This window comes from Vanacampus margaritifer, chromosome 2 (genome assembly GCF_051991255.1).
Source record: "Vanacampus margaritifer isolate UIUO_Vmar chromosome 2, RoL_Vmar_1.0, whole genome shotgun sequence".
Taxonomy (NCBI): Eukaryota; Metazoa; Chordata; class Actinopteri; order Syngnathiformes; family Syngnathidae; genus Vanacampus; species Vanacampus margaritifer.
Window position 1 is genome coordinate 35,469,552 of NC_135433.1, and position 26,552 is coordinate 35,496,103.

Genomic DNA, 26,552 nt, shown 5'->3' on the forward strand with positions numbered 1-26,552 from the left:
TGGATGGAAGCATTTTATATACGACACCCCTTTACATAGATTTCAATCATTTTAAATGACACTTCAGAAGGAAAACTGCAACAATAATTAAATACATTAGAGTTTACTTGATTTGAGGTCTGAAATATTTGAGTTTCTCTCTTTCCTCGTTGCCTTCTTATTCCTGCAAGAAGAAGGAATTTCAAACATTAGTAGTAGCAATATGTCATTGTTGGGGATTCCTTTCAAGCAAACCCTGTGACAATGAATATCGAATAAGTTTGTTGTCAGTAGATGGCAAACATGGACATAACATATGGCCTGAGCATATTTTCTAGGGGTGTGCCCAAAAAAAATCTATTCTCATTTAGACCGATTCAGAATCCATTTTAAATGTCCCAAAATTGATTTTATTTCAATTATGTCTTCCCTTTGTTTGTGTATGCCTTTATTGGGAGCGCTGTTCATGTTGTACCCGATTTGGCCACTTAGGGGCAGTGTGGTTCCACGCGGTCTGACACACTTGTTAAGTTGTATCCACATTAGAGAGAAGAAGGAAAAAGTCACAATCCAGTTATTCCAATAAAAGTTTTTTTTTGCAGCGTGGAGCCGTTCTTTTGAGTGAAGTGCCGCGAGTAGCGCGCTAATTAGCATTAGCGAGTCAGACTGGAGTAAATCATTACAATTCCTTGAACATCTATAAATTTAAGCAAAAATCATTGTCAATCAAATCATTTTGAATCAAAAATCGCTTCTTAATCGAATCGCACACCCAAAAATCGGAATCGAATCGAACCGTGAGACATAAAGAGATTCCCACCCCTAATATTTTTCTCCAATGGTTTACCTGTTGCTTTCAGCCTCATCAAATGAATCTGGCAGCTCTATCCCCCGTGTCTCAGGAAGCAGGAAGCAGAGACCCCCACTGACCAGTGTGAGGCCACTGTAGCTTATGATGGGTATGGACCAGTGGTACATAGCCAACATGTTGACCAATGGAGCGATAAGACCGCCAGCCCGGCTGGCAATGGAGCCCAAGCCAGAAGCTGTTTGCCTGAAGCAAGAAAAAACACACAAGGAACTTTAGCTGTAGTCACAAATCAAAACAAAATAACCCCCCCCCCCCCCCTCAATTTATTTGATATGTTTTGGTGGTATCAGGTGTGACAGTACAACATAATTGATGAGAGAAGTGTGAAAAGCGGGATGGGGATTCTCTTACCGACAAGATGTTGGGAATAACTCTTGAACATAAATGTTGCATATGGTTGCAGCCCAATTCATTATAAAGCGTCCTGAGGTGGCCAGTACCGTAACAGCAACAGAATTCCCTTAAAGAAAATAAGAAATTAAAATATTATTATCATGAACCTGCTGGCTGTGTTAGCGGATATAATAATATTAATACAATTTGGCAATTAACTAATTCACTGCCATTGACGGCCATAAATGTCAAAAATTCATTTGAACTATTTCTATTAGTTAAACTTTTTTTTCCACTTTTCTTAACAAGAAAATGCAAATGTACATTTAGAACAGATATAAAATGTGTGATTAATTAGTTAACTAGTGAAGTCATGTGATTAATTACAATTTAAAAAATGAATTGCCTGACAAGATGATTATTAAAAATTACTGTATAAAAATAAAAAGGCAATTAATATTTTTACTCATAATTACTCGCATGACTTCAATAGTTAACTCAGGATTAATCACAAATTTTATTCTGTTCTACATGTACAATTAAAAAAATCTAGGTTTTCCTACTCTTGTTAACAAAAGTAATAGAAATAGTTCAAATGATTTTTTTGACGTCTATAACCGTCAATGGCAGTGAATGAGTTAAAATCAAATGAAAATGATTTGTGATTTCATTTGAAAACGTACTATTGTATTTAACTACATAGCAGCAGATACAGGATTCTGTTTGGACCTTCCATCCATTTTTTAAGTTGTTGTTTTTTTTTAAACAAGAAGGCAACTTCTGCCTTACCTTGATGAAACGCGAGCATCAACATACACAAGATGGTCCCAGACAGAATTGTTGAAATGGAAGATATTCTTCTCCCCAGTGCTTCCAATTGCCAGACGCAAAGCAGATGAACAGGTATTTCCGTCAGTCCGAATATGAGCTGCGTCAGGAATATGTCCAAGCCAAAATTCCCCACATTGAATGAAATGCAGTAGTATGCAACATTCAATGAGAACCTGGAGAAAACAAAATCATTAGTCTGCAAAAAGGCCAAAATGAAACTCAAATATAACAAATTATTATTATTTTATTGTTAAATGATTTTTTTCAAATAAAACATAATTTACTTTTTATTATTAAATCACATCGGTGGTCTTAATCTGTGTCACTTACATCAATTGTGTAATTTAACTCACCATGTGAACAATATGGCAAAAAAATATTTACGAAGCACAGGTGATTGGATAAGCATTAAAAAGTTGCTCTTTTTCTCAGGTTCTTTGATAGCAATCTGTAATACACACAAACACATCATTCCGTCTTTTATCATGCAGCATGTTATCTGTGCAACAATTTTTTTTTAAATAAAAGTTGCTTTAACCAATGAGAAATAAGTTGTTTATGTAATTTTGCCATTATATTTATGAGTTGTATGGGAAACCGTGTTGTCACATGGGTAAGTTGTCACATTGCAATTATCTTCTCCAGCAGAGGGCGCAACAGAAAATTGGAACGCAAGTTCTTTTTTTCCTTGATATGGTCAGGGGTGTGTAACTTTGCACTGACACTAAATATGACAATTACTGTACATATATACATTACATATTGATTCCTCATCAAACCCCGGTCTCCCCTAATCTAAACAAACCGTGGATGCCATTCCACATTGAAGTGTTCTTGAGTCCAATACAGACCTGTTCTAACATAATGGCATTCACCAATGTAAGTATGATGAACCATAATCATGAATGCTATATCCTCTCCAAATGGAATGAGGCGGGTGATCATATCTGCTAGTTTTCAGCGTAATTGACAGTAATGTACTGTATAATGTATGCTTAACAACCCACTTGCCATGTTTTTTATTTGTTTCTTTACTTTTGACTGTACTTGACCAGACCTCTGAGGTTTCACCAGGGATATTTGTATTTCTTCCCAGCAATCTGCAACGCAGCATTGAGTTAGCCCCACCCACCAAACAGATTGTAAATATGTATTGGACACAACACAACCAATAGGCGAAAAGTTCAACACACACTCACACACACTTAGGACCACCCCCTCATTTTAACAATATAATGAGAGGCGCACCAGGACAGGAGGAGTTTTTCTCCACGTTGGGTGGGTTTCAGTACTTAAGTCCTTCCAGTGCTCCTCCACAAGCACCTCAGTCTTCCTCTGTTCCTTTGTTCTCTCCCTCTTCTAATCAGCCAGGCCTGATTTAATCAAGGGGCCTAAGTGACCACACCTGTTGGGGTTGTGAGGCATCCTGGGAGATGTAGTGTCCAGATGGGCGGCCATTTTGGTTGAGGTCACTGGCTTCTGAAAAGGACTGTAGCGTCCCTCCACTACACGTCCCCTCGTGATGCCACATATCCCTCCCTCTGGGGCTGACGTCTCCGGCAGGATGGCAGATGACCAAAAGACATCACGGCGGGACAATGCATCTGCGTTTCCATGTTGGGTTCCCGGCTTGTGCACAACAGAAAAGTTAAACGGCTGCAGACTTAAAAACCATCTTGTCATCCTGCTATTTGTTTCCTTGTTTTTCGCCATCCACTGCAAAGGGGAATGATCAGTCACCAGCATGAACCTCCTTCCCAGCAGGTAATATCTGAAGGTTTCCAGGGCCCATTTAATTGCTAGGCGTTCCTTTTTTAATATCGCAGTTTTTCTCTCTCTGTAGCAACTTTCGACTCAAGTAGAGAATGGGATGTTCCTCACCTCCATTGACCTGGGCGAGCACGGCACCCAGACCTACCTCGGAAGCGTCCGCCTGGACAACGAATTCCTTGCTGAAGTCTGGGGCAGTCAGCACAGGTGTTGAACACGGGGCCCTTTTCAGGTTGCCAAATGCCACTTCAGCCATCGGATTCCACTTGACCGCCCGGTAGTGTCTCTTTGTCGTCAAGTCTGAGCGGTGCAGCTACCACAGCAAAGTTAGGAATGAAACGTCTATAGTAATTGCCCAAGCCCAGGAAGGATCTCACTTGCTTCTTGGTTACTGGCTTTGGCCAGCTCTGTATGGCTGCGAGTCCTGGGGCTTTACGAGCCCCCGCCCGATAGTATACCCTAGATCAGAGGTGGGCAATCTCGGTCCTCGAGGGCCGGAGTCCTGCAGGTTTTGTAGGTTTCTCACTTCCAACACAAGCTGATTCCAATCAACAGGATCGTTATCAGGCTTATGCAGAGCTTGCTGATGAGCTGATCATATATCAGCTGTGTTGGAGAAGGGCAACACGCAAAACCTGCAGGACTGCGGCCCTCGATGCCCACCTCTGCCCTAGATAGTCCGTCTCGCTAAACGCCAGTTTATATTTCTTAGGGTTAGCTGTTAGACCAGCTTGTCTGAGGGATTCTAGAACCATCTGAACTCCTGGTAGGTGGCTTTCCCAGTCTATACTCTGAATTACCACATCATCTTAATAAGCTGCAGCGTAGGCGCGATATGGTTGCAGGACCTGATCCATCAAGCGTTGGAAGGTGGCTGGAGCTCCGAACAGACCAAAGGGCATCATGAGGTACTGCTACAAACCTCCCGGAGTGGCAAAGGCCGTTTTCTCCTTTGACTCTGCAGACAATGAAACCTGCCAATATCCTTTGGTGAGTCCAGCATCTTCTTTACATTCTCAACTGCCTTCTTGCGGGCCTCTGGTATTCGGTACATCTTCTGGTTCACTCTTTTTCCCGGTTGGGTACGTATCACGTGTTCTACCAGGTGGGTGCAGCATGGAACGGACGAGAAGACATCCTGGTTCCCATCCACTAACTCCTTAGCCTGCTGGAGTTGGTGGGAATCAAGGTCCGGACCAAACTGCACTTGGTCCCGGTCAGGTGTGGCTTCCACTTCTGGGGGGGGAAGACAGGTGAACAACGCCTCTCGTGAATGCCATTTCTTTAAGAGGTTAACATGATAGATTTGCACACCTTCCCTCTTCCCGGGTTGCCGCACCTTGTAGTTGACATCCCCCACTTTCTCAATCACCTCAAAAGGGCCTTGCCATGTAGCTAGAAATTTGCATTCCACAGTGGGGACCAGCATTAGTACCCTATCTCCCGGTTTGAAGTCCCTGGGATGGGCTGTCCTATTATACGTCCCGCTCTGTTCTCTTTGGGCTTTCCCCATGTGTTCCTTCACAATGGGCATCACCGCGGCCATTCTGTCCATCATGGCTCCCACATGTTCAATTATGGTGCGGTGGGGACAGGGTTGTTCCTCCTATGTCTCCTTTGCAATGTCTAACAGCCCCCTTGGTTTGTGGGAATATCGCGGCTCAAAAGGTGAGAAGCCGGTAGAAGCCTGTGGAACTTCTCTCACCGTGAACAGGAGATAGGTGAGGAGCTGGTCCCAATTTCTTCCATATTTGTCGATGGCCTTTCTCAGCATCGCTTTGAGAGTCTTGTTGAACCGCTCTATTAACCCATTCGTTTGAGGATTGGTAGACCGAGGTTCTCAACTGTTTTACTTGCAAAAGAGTACACATCTCTCTGGTAACTCTTGACATGAAGAGGATACTTTGGTCTGTAAGAATTTCTTTTGGCAGCCACACCTTTTCGTAAGGGGATGGCTTCCGGGTACCGGGTTGCATAGTCAATAATCACTAATATGTATTGGTGTCCATGAGCACTCTTGGGCAGTGGACCTTTAATATCCATTCCCACCCTTTCAAAAGGAGTTTCTATGATAGGTAGCGGGATGAGCGGATTCTTATATGACTGTTTGGGTAGGCCTTCAACTGACAATCGGGACAACTGCGACAGTAGTTTTCTATTACTTTGTGCTGTCCCGGCCAAAAGAACCTTTGTAACACTCTTTCTTTTGTTTTCTCCACCCCCCAAGTGAGCCCCCATTAAGTGGGTGGGCCAACTGTAACACTGTGGAGCGGTGTATTTGGGGAACAACTGTTCAATTATTTTATCATTACTTTGAACTATTTCATACAAGAGGCCATTTTTTTCGGCAAAGTGGGGATAGGTTGGATTGACCCGGGTTCCCACTAATGTACCCTCAATCATCTGAAGGCTTTTTACCATGTCTTGTAATTGTGCCGTTCCATACTGACCTTTAAGGGGTGCTTCTGCTTTTTGGGGTTCCCCGTCGTCTTTGCTGGATGCCGACTGTGGCTCGGAGCTCCTCGACTCCCTGTGTGTGCTTGGGCAAACTGTTTTCTGGGTTTGCGACGGAGACATTTCTATGCTTCAAGCCACAGCATCTCGAAAGTCGGGCAATCACGGCCAATTAGGACAGGAACAGGAAGGGCCTTGATCACTTCCGCTTTCCCCCAGGAGGGCGGCAAAGTGCGTATGTGTGCTACTCGCAGTCTCCGCAGTGGGCATGGGCACATCTGATTTCCCGCACTGCCAGGGGATATGTCCCACCTCCACACAACGATAGCCCTGTCGAGACTCAAGGCCCAGGGCCACTTGTTGCTGTACCGGTGTTCTCAATCTTGTTGGCCCTGCCATGGGGAACCGGTCTGTCAGAGAGCTACTCAGGCAAGACACTCGGGGCCGAGGAGTCACAGATGCTTCGGACTGTTCAACAGCTTCGATTAGCTCTATGGCCGTCATCACTTTCTGTTGGCTGATAAATTTTTTGGGCCTCATAAGGCAGGGCTCGTAAATAACGGTCCATGGCTAGAGTCTCTATTATTTCTGCAGGACTTTTCTTGTCCGGTTCTAGCCATTTCCTCGTTATTCTGATGAGTTCATGCATCTGTGAGCGGGGCGTGGTCTAAATGACCAATTATGAAAACGCTGGGCCATGCTAAATTTCGTAAGCCCTCAGGATCTCCGCCTTTAGCCAATCATAGTCCTGTGCTATGTCAGTCTCTAAATCCTGATATGCTTTGAGTGCTTCGCCTGAGAGAAACGGCGCCAGGAGTCCAACCCACTGGGCTTTCGGCCATCCTGGTTGTGTTGATGTTGCTTCAAAGGCATGAAGATATGCGTCCACGTCATCGGTCACCCCCATTTTGGGTATGAAGTTGCTGGCCTTGGCTTTAGTTCTTGTCAAATGGAGCAGCTCCTCCTCTTTTGGTTGGTTTGCCTTTATCTTCTGCTGGATTAGGGCCACGTTGATTTCCTGTTGGGCCTTCTGGGTCTCCAACAGCACCTGCATTAATTGCTCCATCTGGTTTGTGATTTATCTATGTGAAGCTCGGATATCCGCTAGATTAGATCATCAAGGTCGTCAGTCTTCACCATCCGCCTCTACGTCCTGGTGCCCGCATTCTCCACCATATGTGACATCATGAGAGGCGCACCAGGACAGGAGGAGTTTTCTCCACATTGGGTAGGTTTTAGTAGAGATGGGACGTTTGACACTGAGACTCCGGAGCATGTGTCAGCCGAGTGAGACAGACTGCTCGAAACAATGTATCAAAAGCCCCGATGAAACCTCCGTGATCACGTGCTGATGACGTATGCGGCTTCATGCGCGCTAATGAGATACCGGAAATTACGTAACTGATTCAATTGTTTTGGCGCGGTGTCAGCTGTTAAAAGGAGACACCGAAACAACCACTGCCTCCCCCGCGCCCACAGCCTTTTGAGAGAAAACTGACTTGAGAGAGCTTTAGGATGGAGAATTCCAATGCAAGAAAACGATCTCGTGTTTGGCAACACTTTGACGTTGTGTCACCCACAAAGGTAAGATTTTAATTAATTGGCATAATATTAAATGGTATATTATCAGCATTATCATCATCATTGTACTGTTGTATTTACTATTGTACAGTTTTGCTAAATGGCTCACCGCAACATTTGCAATAATAAATGCTTACAGAAAATGAATTAATATTACTGTATCACTTTAAATAATGTTAAAACTTTAAAGGATTTAAAGGTCGCTGGGAATCTTGGCTGTATTACCTACATTTAAAAAATATCACATTCCCAGGGCAACAGCCTCTGGGGTCCTCTCCTCTGGACAACCATGTGGGGACGCAGCGTGCTTCAAGTAGCACTGCCAATGCAATTGCAGAGGTTCCGAGGTGAGGTACTTACAGTATACATATATGATATGAAAAGTGGCACTATTGTTATGTTGTAATGAATGTAATGTTATGCTGCTGAAACTAAATGTCCCTATCTATCTTTACTTTGATTTATTAATCCAGTGCAAAAATGATTATCTGTCATATTTTTCTTTTCTAGATATTTGAAGGACAAACTGCTTCCCCGGACGGAGAAGCCACTACAATATTGGTTTCTCCACAAAACCACATACCCACATCTGTATCCAGTGGCTCTGCAGTACCTCTCAACACCAGCATCTTCAGTCCCCTGTGAGAGGATTTTCTCAAAGGCTGGTGAAATTGTCAGCCAGAGAAGAAGCCGCTTGAAGGCCAACACAATAGAGCAAATATTGTTCTTGAATAAGAACTTGTAAAACAAATAAATATAAAAAGTTGGGCACAAGCACAATTCCCTCATGTACGTACTGGTATTTGCTTTATTTTCACTGTTGCACAAGCACAATTCCCTCATGTAGATATTTGGTTCACTTTATGTTCACCTTCCATGTGTACCTGATGATCATTAGACAGACACAAATGTAAGACTGAATGTACTGGTGTTATGTTGGAATATAAAATCAGGCGAATCACTTTGAAGATTATAGCTGCTATGACTCCAGCTGACCACCAGATGTCACCGGTACGATCTATCTTATGGGGCTTTGAAGCTTCGACTCTTTTTCCAAAGCAATCAGCCGAAAGCCTCAAAAGCGTCACAAGGCTTCATTTTCCCATCTCTAGGTTTTAGTATTCAAGTCCTTCCAGTCCTTTTCCACCACCACCTCAGTCTTCCTCTGCTTCTTTGTTCTCTGCCCCTTCCAATCAGCCAGGTCTGCTTTAATCAAGGGGCCTAAGTGACCACACCTGTTGGGGTTGTGAGGCATCCTGGGAGATGTAGTGTCCAGTATTTATGAGCGCAATTTCCTGTGTCTGTGGTCAAACTGACTCTGACCAACCTGAAGCTCATGCAGACTTGTCAAACAGAGGAGCAGTTTGCAACCACAATGTAATTTCCAAATAAATTTATAGCCTCTATTTTTCCATTTCTTCTTCTACTATTAGTATTCTTGCTTTTTTCCATTTTCCCTGCTCTGTGACACCAAGCTGCTTTTCACAGGTCAAACTTGTTACTACAACAGACGTGTTTAGTCATCCTGAGTGCATGACACTTATAAGAGCAGTAAGGCAACACTTGCAATTGCGGTTTCTTTTGACAATCATGCAACAAGCCAGTCGAAGCCTTCGTACCTTTTCTAGAAGAGAGTCTGAAAATCTGCGTTTATTGATAGCCGCCACCTTTAAAATCAATTCTTTCGCCTCCTCTGTCCTCCCTCTCTCCAACAACCACCTGGCGGACTCTGGAAGGAACCTGATTGTTATGTAAGAATATTGTGTTAGTTATCAGTAAGTTATTCGAATGTTTCAAGTAAAGTTTGATGCTCACCATATATAAATAACAATGGCTCCAAGTAGAGCTGCAGTGATAAGCTGAGATGTTCTCCAGTCTCTGACAAAATAGATCAGACCAGCCAGGATGGCCTGTCCGACCGCACCACATAGTTGAGTTGCGCATGCTCCCCATGCTCTTTTGGATGCACCAATCCACTCGGTGGCTGTCAGAAAAGAGAAACAAAACCTTTATTCATAATATTTACCAAACATTGTCAGCGGAAGACCAGTGTAGCAAGGAATGGTTGTCTTACAGTTTGTCTTAAATTGCTGTATGCTGTGTTGTCATGTTTTTTTTTATTCTGTTACTTTGAAAATTAAACAGTTTGTTTGCAGTTTGTTTTAGAATTACACACAAATGCACATTCTGTTGTTTTATGTTATTCTGTATATTATGTTGTTTTAGCGTATGCGACTATGCCTCCTATGTAAGGGTCGAAAATAAAACATAACTCTTTCGAATTCTTACTTGACAAATGCCCGACCTTTATTGCCCCAAGATATACTTTTTAACCAGCTAACCTCCTACGATCGTCAATTTTTGTTTATTTTTTGTTAATTTTGGTATATTGGCGGGGCGGAAATCGAACCCACGCCACGACCACAACACCGGTTTGGAGAGCACAGAGGGTTACCAGTGTGCTAAAATTACATTCCGGGCCGCCGATATAGCCCAGCACCTCAACAACAACAGTGAAAGGTAGACAAATGCATTATGAAGCAACATTACAAACTTTACGAACCATTTACATCACTATAAATATAACTTACATTTGTTTAGCTCTTTTTTTTTTTTTTTTTTATACATTGCAATACTTTACCCAAGATAATGCCATTTAGTCGAAAACCTCCATAGCCAAGGCCCATCAAAAACTGTGATATCAGATACAGGAGGTAGTTTGGGCACAATGCAGTGGTGACAGTAAAAGTGAGGACCACCACCAGCGGAATTTGAGCCGCTCGCTTGCGACCAAACCTGGACAAGACAAAACTCATTGAGGATAAAATGTGATGAGACTTGAGACGGATTCTTCTTACTTACGATTCAGCAAAAGGTCCGAATAAGAGACAACCGAGCAAAATGCCAGACATCATCACTGTTTGCGCCACTTGTAGTAAATTAGCCCGATCACATACGAGATCAAACTAAAACAAGAAAAGGTTATTCTAAAAAAATAAAAATAAAACGTATTTGGTGAACGTGTCAGATCAACAATCATCACTTACATCAGTGACGATGGTGGCAGTATAAAGTGAACTGCAGTAGACCCAACCATTCTGACACACCGTGGTCTCATTGAGTCCGTGCTCCCTGATGGTTCCGATGGCCCAGTCCACCGGCACAAACATGCGACACCTGCTGAAAGAACCATCGTGCTCCCGAGGAACGGTCAAATTGAGCTGCTCATCTGAGGTCAGGTTAGCGTCCGCCTTGAGGATCCAATCTGTGTTGCAATGCCGCTCTGGATCGGACTGGATAAAAAACACGCAGGCAAACTCAAAACCTAAAATAATATTTGGGAAGCTGAGCGCACAAATGATGAGCTTCTGGAAGATTCCAAAATCCCCGATGTTCTGTAGGATATCTCCAAAAGTGGTCATGTTCAGGGAGTGCGCAGTTCAAGAACCGTACTCGAGTGTGATCAATATTCCCTTGTTGTTGTCTAACACGTGAAACACTGAGTTAAACTTAAACTGACTTAATGACACATTAAGTCATACTACAAAACAATTTGAGCTGGTACAACATTTTTGTCGGAGTTCGGACCCAGCCAGACTCCTCCTCTCAAATAATCCAAATGTTCTTGAACAAAACACGGTGTCTGCTCCTTTGTAATTGCACCCTCCACTGCGACTTTTTACAAAAGCCACCCTCAGCCTGTAATGTGTGATTATTGCTGTATGATGGCACTGTACTATGACACGAGGTTACATCACAAAGTGCTGAAGATCTTTCGGTAAGTTTTACTGCATGTTGACATTCCCGGAGACCTTACTGGCGTCAAACTGCATTGTTACATAATATTCAAGTGAAAATAGCAATGACGGTTGTAACGCGCGGTGGCTGAACAGACATGGGCGGAGCTACTGGATAGCAAAAATAAATAAAATAAAAATGTAGAGCAAACAAAGACACTAGAAGTCCACAGGTTTAATAAGAAAAATTAGTCCTCTTGGCTCTACCACGCGTCACAATTACGTGTACACATCCACGGCATGAAATTACTGATCTGAATATATGACTGGATAGCCGAGGAGTATGGAGGTAAATATGGTGCAAAACTAACTTGTAAAAAAAGTCTAAATTTGTATGTGTAAAAGTCGTGATTTGTACCTGTAAAAAAAAATGTGTACCTGTAATAAAAATTTGTACCTGTAAAAAAATGTGTACCTGTAATAAAAATGTGTACCTGTAATAAAAATTTGTACCTGTAAAAAAAAAAATGTGTATCTGTAATAAAAATGTGTACCTGTAAAAAAAAAAAAGTGTATCTGTAAAAACAAATTTGTACCTGTAAAAGTCATGATTTGTACCTGTACAAAAAAAAATTGTACCTGTACTGAAAGTGTAAATTTGTATCTGTAAAAGTTGTGATTTGTACTTGTAGAAATGACAACTTGTAGTCAAAGAAGTCGCCACTAGGAGTCGGAGGATAGCTTGTACCTGTAAAAAGTAAAAAATAAAAAACTCAAACTGCTGCTTAGTGCTTAGATGTGAAAATTACTATAGAGCTTTTGAACCCTATTGAATGTTTTACAAGATGACCTGAACATTAACCAAAAGTGGACAGTACTCAGCTACTTGTATTTGACTAACATTATATTCAAGCATCTGTTCTCTTACTATCATAATAAAATGAAAACAAAACGTTTTTACTGCGAGTGGATCATTAAGCCGCTACAGGTATTTTAACCTCAAACCTTTATCCTCTGTATTTAATCATTTTATTTTAAATATTACAATTTGACAAATGTCAGTATTTTTGCAATGTATGCTTTGCAAACAGTTAAAATAAAAGGCTCTTACACTCTTTGTTTACTCATCATTCACAGTACTCAAATATTTGTGCAAGTATTTTTTCTGCGCTTTTAATTTCTACTTGAGTTAAATTTTCCAATGTAACATTACTCTTATTTAAATATTGGCTATTCTGCTTTTTATCACTAAGATGTGAGCAGTGTCACTGTCACCTAGCTACTTTAACAGAAGTAACTAGGTCAAATGTTAGTTTATTTATTTTTAATTAAATGAGAATCTCATAAGTTTCAAAATCTTGCTCAAAAGGTGGAGACAACTGCTGGAGACACATCTGAAGCATCAGTGAAAAGGATGACCCACTCCATCAGCAAGCAGCCAAGAGACAGGAGATGACACCTGGGGGGGTATTCCATCAAGCCGGATTATGTAAAATTATTTTGCAGATCTTCTGCTGATGTGAATGTAGCAGGCGGTGGTCCCCTCGCCCCACCTGTGGTCTTAGTCTTTTTTTCTGGTGGCTACAATAATGGGCAACATATATTTACAGCTCAACACCTAGTCTTATTTTTCATATATATTGTTGAAGGCTACTTGCCGACTTGTTGCCTTGATCGCTTTTGGCTACTGTTGAGATGTAACAGTGAAGAATGAATATGTAGGTCAATTCGAAGTGCTTTACATTAAATCAATAATTAATAACTCGATTAATGTGAAATACACATCTAACATGAAACAATTATAACTTATATATTTAGTCTGTCGGCTTTTTTTTTTTTTTTTTGCCAATGATATTTCCCTCGTCTTATTGATAGCAGCAGTATTGCCTTTTTTGGTGAGTCTTGAATTCCTCATACAGCTCCATCAATAACTTTTGTTCTGTTTGTGAGAAGAATACTGTTCTCGTCTTGGATGAATGCAGAAACGGCTCTTCTGGACATCAAATAAAACATTTCAAATGATGCACAATCTTGTTTATTGAATGCTACATGTTGTTATTTGATCTGACTATTTCAAATAACTCTCAATATGGATTCAATTGTACTCCTTTAACATTTCAAACTCAAAATTGGAAGACATTTAGAAAGCAGAATTTCTTCACTTTCCCAAACGTGATTGCAGTGAAATTCTCTCAGAACAGTAACCAGTGTATCAAGGATTCTCATTTGTTGGACTTCACAGCCACTTTGAATCAGGTTTGATGTCACACCATGTGCCACCGTTGATTGACGGCATGCTGGCATCTGTGCAAATCGAATGGTTGGGTCAGCATATTCATTCAATAAAAAATGATCATAGCTTCCTAGCTGGGTCATTATCAAAACACAGCCATTGACGTTATACGTAATCAGTTAAACGTTTAGCATTATCTTGTTAGCCAGAAAAAAAAACAAAGATTTTGTCACATCTTAATATCAGAAATAGTGGTAATACTGATAGACACAGACATTGTTCATATACATTCTCATTTGCATTATCTTTTATTTGGCTTCAGTGTTGAAAGCAAATGCGTATGTTTAGAAGTGTAAGAGCCTTTTATTTTGACTGTTTGCAAAGCATACATTCCAAAAATAGTAATTTTCACATCTAAGCACTAAGCAGCAGTTTATGAGTTTTTTACTTTTTACAGGTACAAGCTATTGATCGTATGTTTACACTGGTGGGCTTCAAATCTTGAAATAAAAATCGTGACTTCAATGTGTTCAGTTTTCGTGACAACATGAGATTAGCTAGCTAGCACCGGACTACGAGCTATGTTCGTACAATAAATCTTACCTTCATACTAAAACTTCTTTCTTTCTGCCCACTTGGAGTGCTCTGCATGTCAACCAACGTTTACGCTGTTCCACACGGTGTTTGTATATTAAACCGTGTTGAAATTTTCACGCTGGGACGTCCTCTTCTTCCAAAATGACGCGTAAACTGGTGTGGGCGGGTGGCTACTGGGCGTCATTTGAGTTCAACCCACTGTCGTTCGCTCAACCAATGAGGTTGAGCTTTAGCCCGCCCAAATCCTCCAGAGCCCGCCCTCTTCTTTACGAGTACAAATCACGGCGCGCTACAAGTACGAATCAGTTTTGCTCCATTTGTAACGGTAAATTTGGTGCAAAACTCACGTCACTGGAAAGCAGCAGAAAAAACACTTGTGACTCCTAGTGGCGACTTCTTTGACTACAAGTTGTCATTTCTACAAGTACAAATCACAACTTTTACAGATACAAATTTACACTTTCAGTACAGGTACAATTTTTTTTTGTACAGGTACAAATTTGTTTTTACAGACACATTTTTTTTTTTTTTTACAGGTACAAATTTTTATTACAGGTACAAATCACGACTTTTACAGATACAAATTTAGACTTTTTTCTACAGGTAGAATTTTTTTTTACAAGTTAGTTTTGCACCATATTTACCTCCATAGTGGAGCCCATAGACACAGGGTGGCCATCTTGCTACTCCCATCTCGCGAGCATGGTGGTATAAACCAGAGGTGGGCAATCTCAGTCCTCGAGTCCTGCAGGTTTTGGAGATTTCTCACTTCCAACAACAAGCTGGTCATATATCAGCTGTGTTGGAGAAGGGAAACATGCAAAACCTGCAGTACTTCGGCCCTCGATGCCCACCTCTGGTATAAACTATACGGTACACGTACAGATTAGACATATACAGCTCTTTTTCTTTTATCACTCAGTTCCTTAGACCCCAATATTAGATTTGCCACAGGCATATTTTGTTGAATTAGTTATAATTCTTTAATAAAAATATACACGTTTCCGCCTGTAAAAATCATCAAGCATATCATTCATATATGTATTTAAGGCTAAAATGTCTGAAGTCCTGAAGTCCTCTTGTTTAAAACATCATAAATCATGCTGTTTTTACTAAGTACTGTTTTAAATGTTCTTCAATTTCGATACTGCAAATGTATAGGATCTATGCCAAGAAACGTTTATTGGGAGGAGTAATATGGCTGCCTCGCGGCTTCAAAAGTCTTCGGTTTTTCTGCCACCATGATGTGACCACCTGGATCTTTCTTTTCTTCCGTCGGGACAGTTTTGCTGCTTCAGGAAGTCGTGCAGCACAGATGGAGCAATGGTCACATGTCACCTTTGTACTTATGAAAGCAATCTCTGAAAGTTATTTCAACAAATTGATGCAATTGATTTCTCCTTTCCACAAGTATTTGCCTGGCTGGCCTCTGTAGTTAGTTGTTCGTTTAGATCTTCTAAGTACTCCACGCTCCCAAACTATCTGTGCTCCCTTTCACTAACTTAAACCTGCCTTCTTGCAGGATTCATTTAATCTTCAATTTACTCCAAGAGTAGCTCTAATCCTCACTCTTGCAATTGGCTTTGCTTAAACCAGAACAGGCTGATTCGGTGACTGTTTTAAGATACATCTGCGCAAGTGACTTCAAATGAAGCCAGCTCAAACAGCATATTAGTCTGAGACTAGTCCTAAGCCTTTTCTGTGAAACCGAGCCTTAGTTTGTGACAGGTGGGAATTACAATACAATTACTTGTTTACTGTACGAAGACCCATCATCATCATCATCATCATCAACATCATTTGTGCACTGAGCGTCGCAAATATTATTATAGATTCATATTTTGAGTTTGAGTTATTTGTTTTCAGTCCGATTATGTTATTATCAATACCCTACAGACAATACTTAGGCTGACGCTCCCAGTCAAGTCTTGAATGATGGCCATTGTGACAACCGCTAGCATGTATGATCATAGAAAACACTTACAGTACATATCGCTGGCGTCGGGCTCAAACCTTGTACCTCCAAAATACGTAGTCACTTTTCAGGAGAACCCAAAAACAGTATTTACTGTTTGTTCAACCATTAACATTACATCATCAAGGACAGCAAGCCATTTTCAAAACTTTAGATTGGTCAATAATTTGCACAACAACAACAGAATTATTAATATTAATAATAATAATAACACCCACCCATGTGGTTTGATCAATTTTTTTTTTTTGGAGGGAAAAAAATGAAATTCACCAAATTGTGACTTATGAGGTTCATCAAAATGTACATGAGAATATTTATTTAGCAACAGAGCATAGGATTATCCAAATAAAACATGAACTCATGTGCGTAATATCGTACCTTGGTAGACACACAACAAAGCACACAATATAGACTAAAGTTTGGTCGATTTTTTTCTCTTTTGTTGGGTCAGCTGTAAGTCAGTTCCTGTCTTCTTCGTAATATTTCTGTAAGGACAACATACAAAGTTTGCTTAAAACAATAATTGACTTGTAACTGTCAAAAGAGAAAGAGAAGAAAAAAACACTTAAAAAATATATATGAGTAATGTTCTATAATATAACTGACTAACTTGATAAGCGCATTTGAAGAGCAATGCATTAAATACATGATCTTTTTCTTTCTTTACATTAAATAGAAGCGATAAAGACAACCTGACCTCTGATCGTGTACATCATCCGTTTTGTCAGTTCTTTTACTAATTGGAAATTAACTGAAGAATGTTGTCATTGGTCCTCAACGTAACTTTTCTTTGTTGCTTATTCCACTCGTAAAATTCAAGTTGATAAATGAATAGCAATTGTTTTACTCGGGGTTGGCTCCGAATGGTACGTTTTTCTACCTACCTACAGTTTAATACGAGAGCAGTTTAGAACTCAGGTCCTAACAATGATCTACAGAATATGCTGCCCCATCACAGCGGTTGGTTTACCTATTGTGCTGAACCTCACTGGTAGAGTCAGGCAGTTCTTTTCTCCGGGTTTCAGGAAGTAGGAAAGCTAGAGCTGCACTGAACACTGTGAGGCTGCTGAAAATGATGACGGGTATGGACACGTGGTACACGGCCAACATGTTGACCAGCGGAGCCAGCAGTCCGGCTGCTCTCATCGCTATGGCCCCGAAGCCAACAGCTGTTTGCCTGAGGAGAATAAACAATGAATCGTCATTCTGTGACAACCCACATTATTTTCAAACGTACTGTTTTCCCATTCAAATCATTCATAGTAACACCAAACCGCGCCAGACTGCAGTCTCCACAAGCCCATTATTAATCAACTGACATGTTTTAATATAGAATACAGGTGGCACACTGAATTCTATTGGAGCATTAACAATAGTCAAATAGAAGTGTAAGGTGACTTGCACCAATGAGTACTAAAAAGTGGTATGGTTTAGGTATTACCGGTATTTTTTTTGGACCCTGTACAATAGAAACACTGTAAATTGCGGACTGAACTAAAGCATCTACATGACCTACACCGAAATTTACAGACATTAGGGGTGTCAAAATTAGTGCATTCATTTTAAGTTAATTTTAAGTTCCTTTAACGGCGCTAATATTTTTAACGCGCAATTACTTGGAAAGCCTGTACCGAGGGAATTCCAGTCGCAACGCAGCAGACACGTCAACATTTAGCAGTAATACATTTAATAATAATGCATATATTTGTGGAGACTGGAGTCAAGTTGTTTTTTTTACCATTTTAAAAATGTGCAGAATTTCATAAGTTACCTCATGTTAAAGATTACACTGTAACAAATTTCTGTAAAATCTACAGTAAAAAATAAATAAATCACAGCATTTTGTTGTTTTTTAATTTTACGGTATTTAACTGTATACAGCAATGCATTATGGGTCAAACAAAGTGCATTGTGGGTAAAAACAAAGTACAGTAATTTGCTGTATGATTAGCGTTAAACACTATATTTTACAGCAACTATGTTTTGGCATGCATTTATGTGGATTACAGGTAAATAGTTTAAAGATTGTTGGATTTTGGTGGGTATCCCTATAAGGGAGCAATTAGCGGACCCTGTGTGGTCACCGGAGCAAATACAAGAGTAATATTTTAGCATTCTACATCGTCTTCACATCGCATTTCTCCAACAACCAGGCAACACTACAGCTGACGTTCATTTATGCACTCGAGGATTGATTTGACAACAAGGGCGGCATGGTGGTTAACTGGTTAGCACGTCCGCCTCCCAGTGCTGAGGGCGTGAGATTGAGTCCGGGCTTCGGCCTTCCTGGGCGGTCCGGTCTCCTCCCACATTTCAAATACTTGCATGGCCGCTTAATTGAGCAAGTTGTCCGTCCCTAGGTGTGATTGTGAGTGTGGATGGTTGTTTGTCTCTGTGTGCGCTGTTCAGGGTGTACGCCGCCTACTGCCCAAAGCCAGCTGGGAGAGGCTCCAGCGACCCTTTTGAGGAATAAGCGGTTAAGAAAATGGATGGATGGATTTTACAACGACATACTACTGTATTATGTATTTAGTTAATTATGTAGAATACAAGAAACTGTTGTAAACTAGATTAAAGTGAATTGCTGTAAAGGTAAATACAGTAAGTAACTGAATTTTATATACAGTAAATAAAAAACAGTAATGTGCTGAGATTTTACAAGAATTAGCTGGCAACTTTTTTGCCAGTTATTTCCTGTAAATTCTATAGTCAATTCGTTACAGTGTAGATAGCTTTTAATGTGAAAAGAAATTTGCATTGAGCTGTCACCAACGTCTTACAAATGCAATTATGCCATCTAGTGGCAGACAAATGACCTCAACACTACTCAATATCACTTGTTTTGTTTTTTTACAGTACAGTACCTCTTTTTGATTTTAACTCAATTTTATGCATTTTGAAATTATTGTATCAATGACTAAAAGATGCAGCCATATTTCTATTACTTTACCTTTTTTCACTCTCTTGTTAAACAAGAGTATGGAAACTAAGAAAAAAAATATTTTATTGTACATTTAGAACAGATATAAAATTTGTAACTAATCGCGAGTTAACTATTGAAGTCATGCGATTAATTACATTTAAAAATAATAATCGCCTGACACCCCTAATAAACATATGTAAGCTTGACACCTTGTTATTGATGAGGAAAAATATTTATGTCTCTCTTGGCCCAACTCAATTTCTTTGTGGCCAGACAGGATAATCAGTATAGAAAAGTTTGATATTTTCTTACCTGACTGAAGTGGGAAACAGCTCTTGAGAGTAGACCATGCAAATTGATGTAGCCCCATTCAAAAAGAACTTCCCTGTTGTTACAAGAGCCGTAATTACAACAGCATTTCCTGGAATGACAGTTCAAGAAATTAAACACCTGCGAGTGAAAACAATACCCGTCCTACAAAAGAATATTCATGGGAGGGAATAGCAAATTACCTTGTGAGAATGCAAGGGTCAAGAAGCAAAAAAAGCCACCAGTCACAAGTGTTAAAATGAGGGATATTTTTCTCCCCAGCAATTCCAAAACCCAAATGCAGAGGAGGTGTACTGGTATTTCCGCGATGCCAAAGATGAACTGAACCAGAAAGATGTCCAAACCAAACTTACCCACATTTAGGATAAGACAGAAGTAGCCTAGATTTACGGAAAACCTAAAAAGGGAAAATGAAAATGAAAGGTGAAAATGTTAAACAATCAAGTCTTCCTCAACCCAACTTTTTTTTTTTTTTTTGCTGTACATGGACACCAATCAGTCATATAGGGGCAGCAAATACAATGAAAACAGCAAGAGCCCCAAAATAGAAGCCTGTGGAACACCACATGACAGAAAGTATGCAGGCTTTATATTTTTAAAGTGTTGCTTCTTATGTTGCCCACTCAGCCCACATATTTGCTATATACAGTACATTGACATTTCTGACCCCTTTGTATTTGAAAACGAGAAACTAGCAATATACCCAAATAAGTGCTCTTAATGTTAGCAACATTCTCATTTCCTGCAGGGTGGAGATTTGCGGGTCAAGGGGATTTGCCCCAATACTACACATATCAACAGTTTCATAGACTTTTTGCATTGGGTGCATTATAATTATCAGTTTATATTTTTAAATAGGGAGATGAATGACTTCAGATTTATTTTTATTTTTTTTGCAGTCGACGCTAACATCAAGATAGTCGATGACCATGACAGATAATTGGAAAGATAATAAAAAAAGATAAAAAAAAAAAAAGAATACCAACATTGCATTTTCCCTTCAAATTACAATACCTTGAAATAAGGTCGTGTATTGGCCCGATATCGATACCTGGTATCAGTACGCGCCCATCCCTAATCTTTTTTTTTCCGCAGTCCCGCCATAAACCCTAAACTACATTTAGACAGATGAGGAAGAAAAATGTGCTTCACCTACCATGAAAAACACACAATGAGCAAATATTTCAGTAAGATTGGTGTGGTAAAAATGATACTCATTACTCGAGTTTGTGATTCTTCTTTCTCATGTCCCTGTAAATGTTTAATGGAGGAAAACAAATGATTAAACTCTGGGGTAAAAGTCAACTTTTTGCTGAAATGCATTTGCAATCAAAACTCACCATGCAGTCAAGCATATTGTCAGGAATTTCCTTTTTATTTATGGCTGCAACTTTCCTGATCAACCTCTTTGCTTCCTCGAATCGTCCTTGACTCAACAACCATCTCACAGATTCCGGGATCCACCTTTAATCATGTCCAATATTGGAGTAACTTGGCTGCCCAAAGGTTGAATTAGAATGTTTCAGTCCATACCAAATGTAGATGGCAACAATGGCATAGACTGCTGCCAGCCCATATTGTATTATTCTCCAGTTGCGAATTTCATAGACGAGTCCAGCCAGGACACATTGTCCCGAAGCAGCAAACAACTGGCACAAACAGGAAGCATAGGATCTTTTGGTCATCCCTAACCACTCTGTAGCTGCAAATACATTTCAACATACCGATTAGAGGGGGAACAAACAAACTCGTTTATTTAGAGGGCACACGTGAGGCTCGCTACCACCTGTTTCATTAGCCATACCTAATACAGTAGAGTTAATTCTATATCCTGCGAGACCAACTCCAACCAGGAACTGTGCAATGATGTAGACGTAGAAATTTGGAGATGTGCCAGACACGACATTGCATATGAACAGGACCACTGCTGGTATCTGTGTGGTTTTCAGACGGCCACATCTAAAATCAAATAAAGTCGCTTCATATCAATCAGACACACGGTCAAAGGTTAGACATATTCAAATATTGTTTTGATCAACAGCACTCCATGAAGACCTTAGGAGAAAAGTAAGTATTGAAACCAAATCCACTTCAATCCGCCCTGGCTTTGGCCCATCCCACAATGATGAAAGCGTAGAATTTTCCATTGTGCGATTCAGGACGAACTGAGAAGTCGATTCAAATTGCAATTTATGTTCTGTCTATGACTTACGGTTCAAGAATGGGCCCAAAAAGAATCGAACCAAAGAGTATACCGGCCATGAAGATTGTCTGCACAACAGAAGGCATGTTGGACACGTCACAGACGAGATCAAACTGCAATTCAAAAGTCACAGGATTAGCATGACTTGATCATTGATAATAAGACAACCGTATACAAGCACTTACATCAGTGACTATCGTGGCTTCATACTTGGTGTCTAAGTATATCCAACCATTCTGGCACACTGTGGTCTCATTGAGTCCACGTTCCCTGATGGTTTCGATGTCCCAGTCCACCGGAACAAACATGCGACACCTGCTGAAAGAACCATTTTGCTCCCGAGGAATTGTCAGGTCCAGCTGTTCGTCCAACGTCAGGTTGGGAGCAGTCTTGAGAATCCAGCCTGTGTTACAATGCCGATCTGGATCTGGCTGGATGAAAAGAAAACTAGAAAAGCACAACGGCAGTAAGAAATTTGGAGAGCTAAGTGCTAAAAGAAGAAGTTTCTGAAAACGTCCAAATTCTCCAATGGCCGTCAGGATCTCTCCAAACCCCATTGTTGGGCATGTGAGACAAAGTGGAAGATCGCTCTGTTACGGTTCAGGCAACAGAGTATTTAACACTCAATGAGTTAATGTTTGATTGACAGCACTGTGCATATTTGTGGGTTTAAATAAATTTAAAAAATTCAAGGTTAACATCATTCTATTAGTCACTGCTTCATTTATTTTTTACTTTCATTTTTTTTTTAACCAAATGTGGCAGAATGCTCAATTTGGACATATAACTTGGAAGTCCAGGTTTTCTGACATGAGGTAACCTTCCTACTATGTGCCATTTTTCTTGAACATATCTCCATGCTGCCATACAAATTGTCATTCATTCATTCATTCATTCATTCAACTTGTAAATGGAGATGAGGTTAGGGTTAGGGATTGGCCTTTCACTGATTTTTTGCATCCCTCGTCCTCTGTCTCCATTTCTTCCTCACACAGGTGATTTTTTTTTTTTTTAACAAATTAGCCATAGCTCTGTGATGTTGCCAGCTTTAGCTAGCTACATACATCACAAACAGCACTTTGGTGTAAGTCACCTCCCCACCCCCAAAAAAAATTCTGTACAGTAATATGATCTATGTAGACCCATTAGTCTAAACACGGCATTCTGTTAGTTAACTAATTTTCTCCCCAAAAAGTATAAACATGTTCTATTTTAAATATTACCATGCTCCCAAAGACGTATTTGTATGTTTTTATGCTAGAGCATACAGAAAGCTTGTTAAAGCAATTGGAAAATGGTTAAAGCAATTGTAGTTAGTACAAAAACGGCCAACAGGTGGCAGCAGAGTATAAGAGATCAACCAGGACCATGTTGAAAAAAGCAATTTCGTCACAGATTTGTGAATAATGATGAAACTTAGCTATATTCTAATATTAATTACTGCAAAACGGAAACAACTTTTTTCCTGATTAAAGAAGAGACTCTAAACATTCTTTTGGTAGGTTCCATGTTTTTATATCAATAGAACACAATATTCTGACGGCCTTGCAAAATCAGTCAAAATCCAGTAAAACAGGGAGTGAAGGGGGTTGCTTCAGTGAAAATGGCTGAGAGTAAATGAGTTAAGATGCAACATCTACCTGTTTTTATTCATCTCATGAGGAGGCCATTTTGCCACTTGCTGCATGTCACTGGTTGCTCAGGGCTCAGATAACGACCAATCACTGCTTAGCTTGTGAATGTCTCATGACCAAGCAAAGCAGCTGAGCCGTGATTGGTCGATTGAGCAACTGTGTAGTCCTTTTGAGTCGACGTGGTGGCATTAGCCTGACTAGCCTATCTCCATGGAGGTTCACTGATACCAGAAACAAGGGAGGCAGATTGTGAAGGCAGTGAAGAAGATGAGCTAAGTGGAATTGGAACAGGTGAAAAGCTTTGCACCATTGGAGCTGAAGTGACATTAATTTAACGAGGTGAGGAAGACAGAGGGGTGGAAGTTTGGAACAAAATGATGACCAAACACGATCAATATAATGACAATGACATTTTCCAAACAATGAACAGGTACTCAAGTAAAGGATCACGAGTCAAACGCAGGTATGGGAAACATGACAAAAACTGACAAGTCCACCAGGGAAAGGACCAGGGAAATCAAAATCTGAGTCAAAATCAGACCATTTTTCTGTAGAGACAGAAAAAAAACATTTCATTGAAAAGAATTTAAAAAAAATAAATATTTTTGTTGTAGCGTTATAGGGACAGTGTGTAATATTTGGTGCATCTCAGACTCGTGGTGAACTAATCATTCATTTTAAACCCCCACCATTAATTTCAATAACATGCAAAAAAAAAAAAATCCTATCATATCAATATACATTTCTTTTTAAATGTATAATTGGTCTAGTAAAAGTTAATTAAATTAATTAGGTCGTGCCGCACCTTACAGGAGGCTGACATGTTTCGCTGCCATCTTTCTGCTACAGAACCCCAAAGGAGATGAGCTTCGCAAACGTAGTTAGCCTCTGGCGGTAGTTGCAACCCGTGTCGGACCCCAATGGGTAACCTGCCGCTTTGGATACCTTTCACAGCTCGGGCCTGCAGGTGGTCGTCGCCGAGTGATTCGGACTCACGCCGCTTGTCTCCCTCTGCTTTGCTCTCGCTAGCTTCTCACGCTAGCCGCTCTTGTTAGCCGCTTCAGCTAGTTCTTGCTAGCCACTCAATAATATCGGCAATAATAGCTTGAATCTTAATCACTTTTGGACCAGAAAGGAAATAAAATTTGCATCGAATGACATTTATCAGTATACATTATGCTTATTTTTTTTTAAACAGTTAATTGTGGCTCAGACTGACACATGATTTATGGGTTACTGTTTTACATCAAAGCCATTTTGAGGTCAGGTTAGATATCCATGCTGCCACATGACAACAGTTACATTATTTGGCTTACCCGTCGCCCTTGACATCACCGGTAGATTCAGGCAGTTCTTTACTCTTCAGGAAGGAGGAAGCCCATAGCACCACTGAGCACTGGAGGGATGCTAAAGACGATGGTGGGCATGGACCAGTAGTTAGCAGCCAACATGTTGATTGATGGAGAAAAGAGTGAAGCTACTCGTGTTGTTATGCTTGCCAAACCAACAGCTGTTTGTCTGAGGACAGAGGATCGTGGAACATGAATACAAACAAATACATAGCGGATAAAATTGACAACACTGTTAAAATGGTGAGCTTCTATGATTAGAAAAAAATAAGACCAATATATAAGAATATTAAAACATGTCACTTTATAATGAAAAAATATATACTGTTCCTGTCAGAATCAAATTTGCAAAGCACGTTTTATTGGTGAAACATGTCAGTGCGAGTTTAGCAGTCATGCTAGCAAAACGTGTCCTGCCAACTTTATGGCTAAACATTCACTATAAATGCTGGAAACATTAACTAAACGCAACTTGATTTTATTTATAGATCGATTGAAAAATAATTGCACCTGAAAAAGTGCTGTACAAATGAACATAACATAATTGAGAACAAATGAAACAATAACAATGTTGAGAATAAGTAAGACACTAAAACAGTGGTTCTTAACTTTGTTGGAGGTACTGAACCCCACACTTTACTATGTGCATCCACTGAACCTTTCTTGATGGAAAAATAAAGAATTATTCCACTCCCAAGATATAGGCTTTACTGGTGAACAAAATGAACGGGGAGAGTCACCTTTTCATCAAATCTGGTTCTCTTCACCTTGAACTCAGAAAGCATTGTGCTCCTTTAGTCCCCATCTCCATGCAGCTTAAGGAAGTGTTCCTTTAGTTTTTGCTTGTTGGACTAGAATTGCTCAAATTGGCATTGCAAATTATGCAGTTATGACGATGACTCCCAACACTCAACTCAACTCTATATTTAGGGAGCATTTAAAAACAAACACCACTGTTTCCTTAAGATGGAACCCAGGGGCAACAAATACAATGAAAACAGCAGAGGCCCCAGAATTGAACCATGTGGAACACCATACATTCCGTTAAACATGTGAATTCATATTGCACATATAATAATGCATCAGATTTATATAGCGCTTTTCTAGACACTCAAAGACGCTTTACAATGGAATGGAGACATTATTCATGCACTCACACATTCACACTGTGGAGGCGGTAAGCTACTTAAGTAGCCACAGCTGCCTTGGGGCAGGCTGACGGTGTGCGCTTACGACCCCCACCAAACATTCGCACCTTCCATACACCAGTGTGAGTAGCACTGGAGGCAATGTGTGTGAAGTGCCTTGCCCAAGGACACGACAACACATGACTTGGGGAGAGCGGGGATCAAACAGCCGACCTTCTGGTTTCTGAACCACCGCCTCTACACCCTAAGCCACGGCCATCAGATATTCATCTGACCACTTTCTTTTTTGCTCAACATAGTTGAGTAGAAATCACGCAATGTACCATCACAACAGCCACAAGTCGACTACTGAGCGCACCAAATTCCCTGCAACAGATCCCTGAAAGCCAACAGTGGCCGAGCGGGGGCGTATAATCACAATTCATTTAAAACTGAGGGCCAAGACTCACAAATGGCCTGGGTTTTTCCTACTCCTCCTTTCCCGCTTAGTGGACAATGGCAACAACTCAGTTTCTCCAACATAAGCCCTGTCCTGGCTTGACAAATCCTCTGTACTAGAAGACTAAGTGAACTTGGAAACTGTCTTTTGCCTGCCCACAGTTTG

At 40.4% G+C, this 26,552-nt stretch overlaps 2 protein-coding genes and 1 long non-coding RNA gene across 7 annotated transcripts; 1 reads left to right on the forward strand and 2 right to left on the reverse strand.

Annotated features, from left to right (window-relative positions):
* slc22a13a (solute carrier family 22 member 13a) lies at window positions 1-14,552 on the reverse strand. 4 transcript variants are annotated; one of them, XM_077559032.1, is made up of 11 exons: window positions 14,393-14,552; window positions 10,867-11,112; window positions 10,682-10,785; window positions 10,461-10,615; window positions 9,635-9,803; window positions 9,439-9,559; window positions 2,368-2,462; window positions 1,973-2,187; window positions 1,202-1,310; window positions 827-1,033; window positions 1-163 (listed from the first exon to the last, which is right to left on the reverse strand). In XM_077559032.1, the coding sequence occupies exons 1-11, from the start codon at window positions 14,438-14,440 to the stop codon at window positions 97-99; spliced, it is 1,536 nt and encodes a 511-aa protein (XP_077415158.1). In that variant the 5' UTR covers window positions 14,441-14,552; the 3' UTR covers window positions 1-96. The 4 variants fall into 4 exon arrangements, 3 of the variants coding, with proteins under 3 accessions (XP_077415158.1, XP_077415157.1, XP_077415159.1); XM_077559031.1 differs by lacking the exon at window positions 14,393-14,552 and having other exon boundaries at window positions 10,867-11,556; XR_013291292.1 differs by lacking the exons at window positions 2,368-2,462; window positions 14,393-14,552 and having other exon boundaries at window positions 10,867-11,562.
* Window positions 4,431-4,973, forward strand: LOC144044549 (uncharacterized). Its single transcript, XR_013291293.1, has 3 exons — window positions 4,431-4,550; window positions 4,630-4,774; window positions 4,890-4,973. It is a non-coding gene; the product is annotated as an uncharacterized LOC144044549 (long non-coding RNA).
* Window positions 14,553-16,536: 1,984 nt separating the features above from the next.
* LOC144043951 (solute carrier family 22 member 13-like) lies at window positions 16,537-24,353 on the reverse strand. Of its 2 annotated transcripts, none has more exons than XM_077558073.1 (10): window positions 22,003-24,353; window positions 21,827-21,930; window positions 21,419-21,573; window positions 21,148-21,310; window positions 20,955-21,078; window positions 20,771-20,865; window positions 19,797-20,011; window positions 19,597-19,705; window positions 17,332-17,538; window positions 16,537-16,846 (listed from the first exon to the last, which is right to left on the reverse strand). In XM_077558073.1, the coding sequence occupies exons 1-10, from the start codon at window positions 22,372-22,374 to the stop codon at window positions 16,774-16,776; spliced, it is 1,617 nt and encodes a 538-aa protein (XP_077414199.1). In that variant the 5' UTR covers window positions 22,375-24,353; the 3' UTR covers window positions 16,537-16,773. The 2 variants fall into 2 exon arrangements, with proteins under 2 accessions (XP_077414199.1, XP_077414197.1); XM_077558071.1 differs by having other exon boundaries at window positions 21,148-21,316.
* Between the last annotated feature and the right edge of the window lie 2,199 nt (window positions 24,354-26,552).

Coding starts and splice junctions, on each gene's coding strand:
- slc22a13a (XM_077559031.1), bottom strand. CDS start 11,241: ATGACCACTTTTGGAGATATCCTACAGAACATCGGGGATTTTGGAATC. Junction 9,804..10,460: donor ACTAAATGGCATTATCTTGG/GTAAAGTATTGC, acceptor CTTTTCTGACAG/CCACCGAGTGGATTGGTGCA. Junction 2,463..9,438: donor CAGACTCTCTTCTAGAAAAG/GTACGAAGGCTT, acceptor TGTGTATTACAG/ATTGCTATCAAAGAACCTGA.
- LOC144043951 (XM_077558071.1), bottom strand. CDS start 22,374: ATGGGGTTTGGAGAGATCCTGACGGCCATTGGAGAATTTGGACGTTTT. Junction 20,012..20,770: donor CTCATTGTGTGTTTTTCATG/GTAGGTGAAGCA, acceptor TTCCCTTTTTAG/GTTTTCCGTAAATCTAGGCT. Junction 16,847..17,331: donor AGTGAGGTTCAGCACAATAG/GTAAACCAACCG, acceptor TTGTCCTTACAG/AAATATTACGAAGAAGACAG.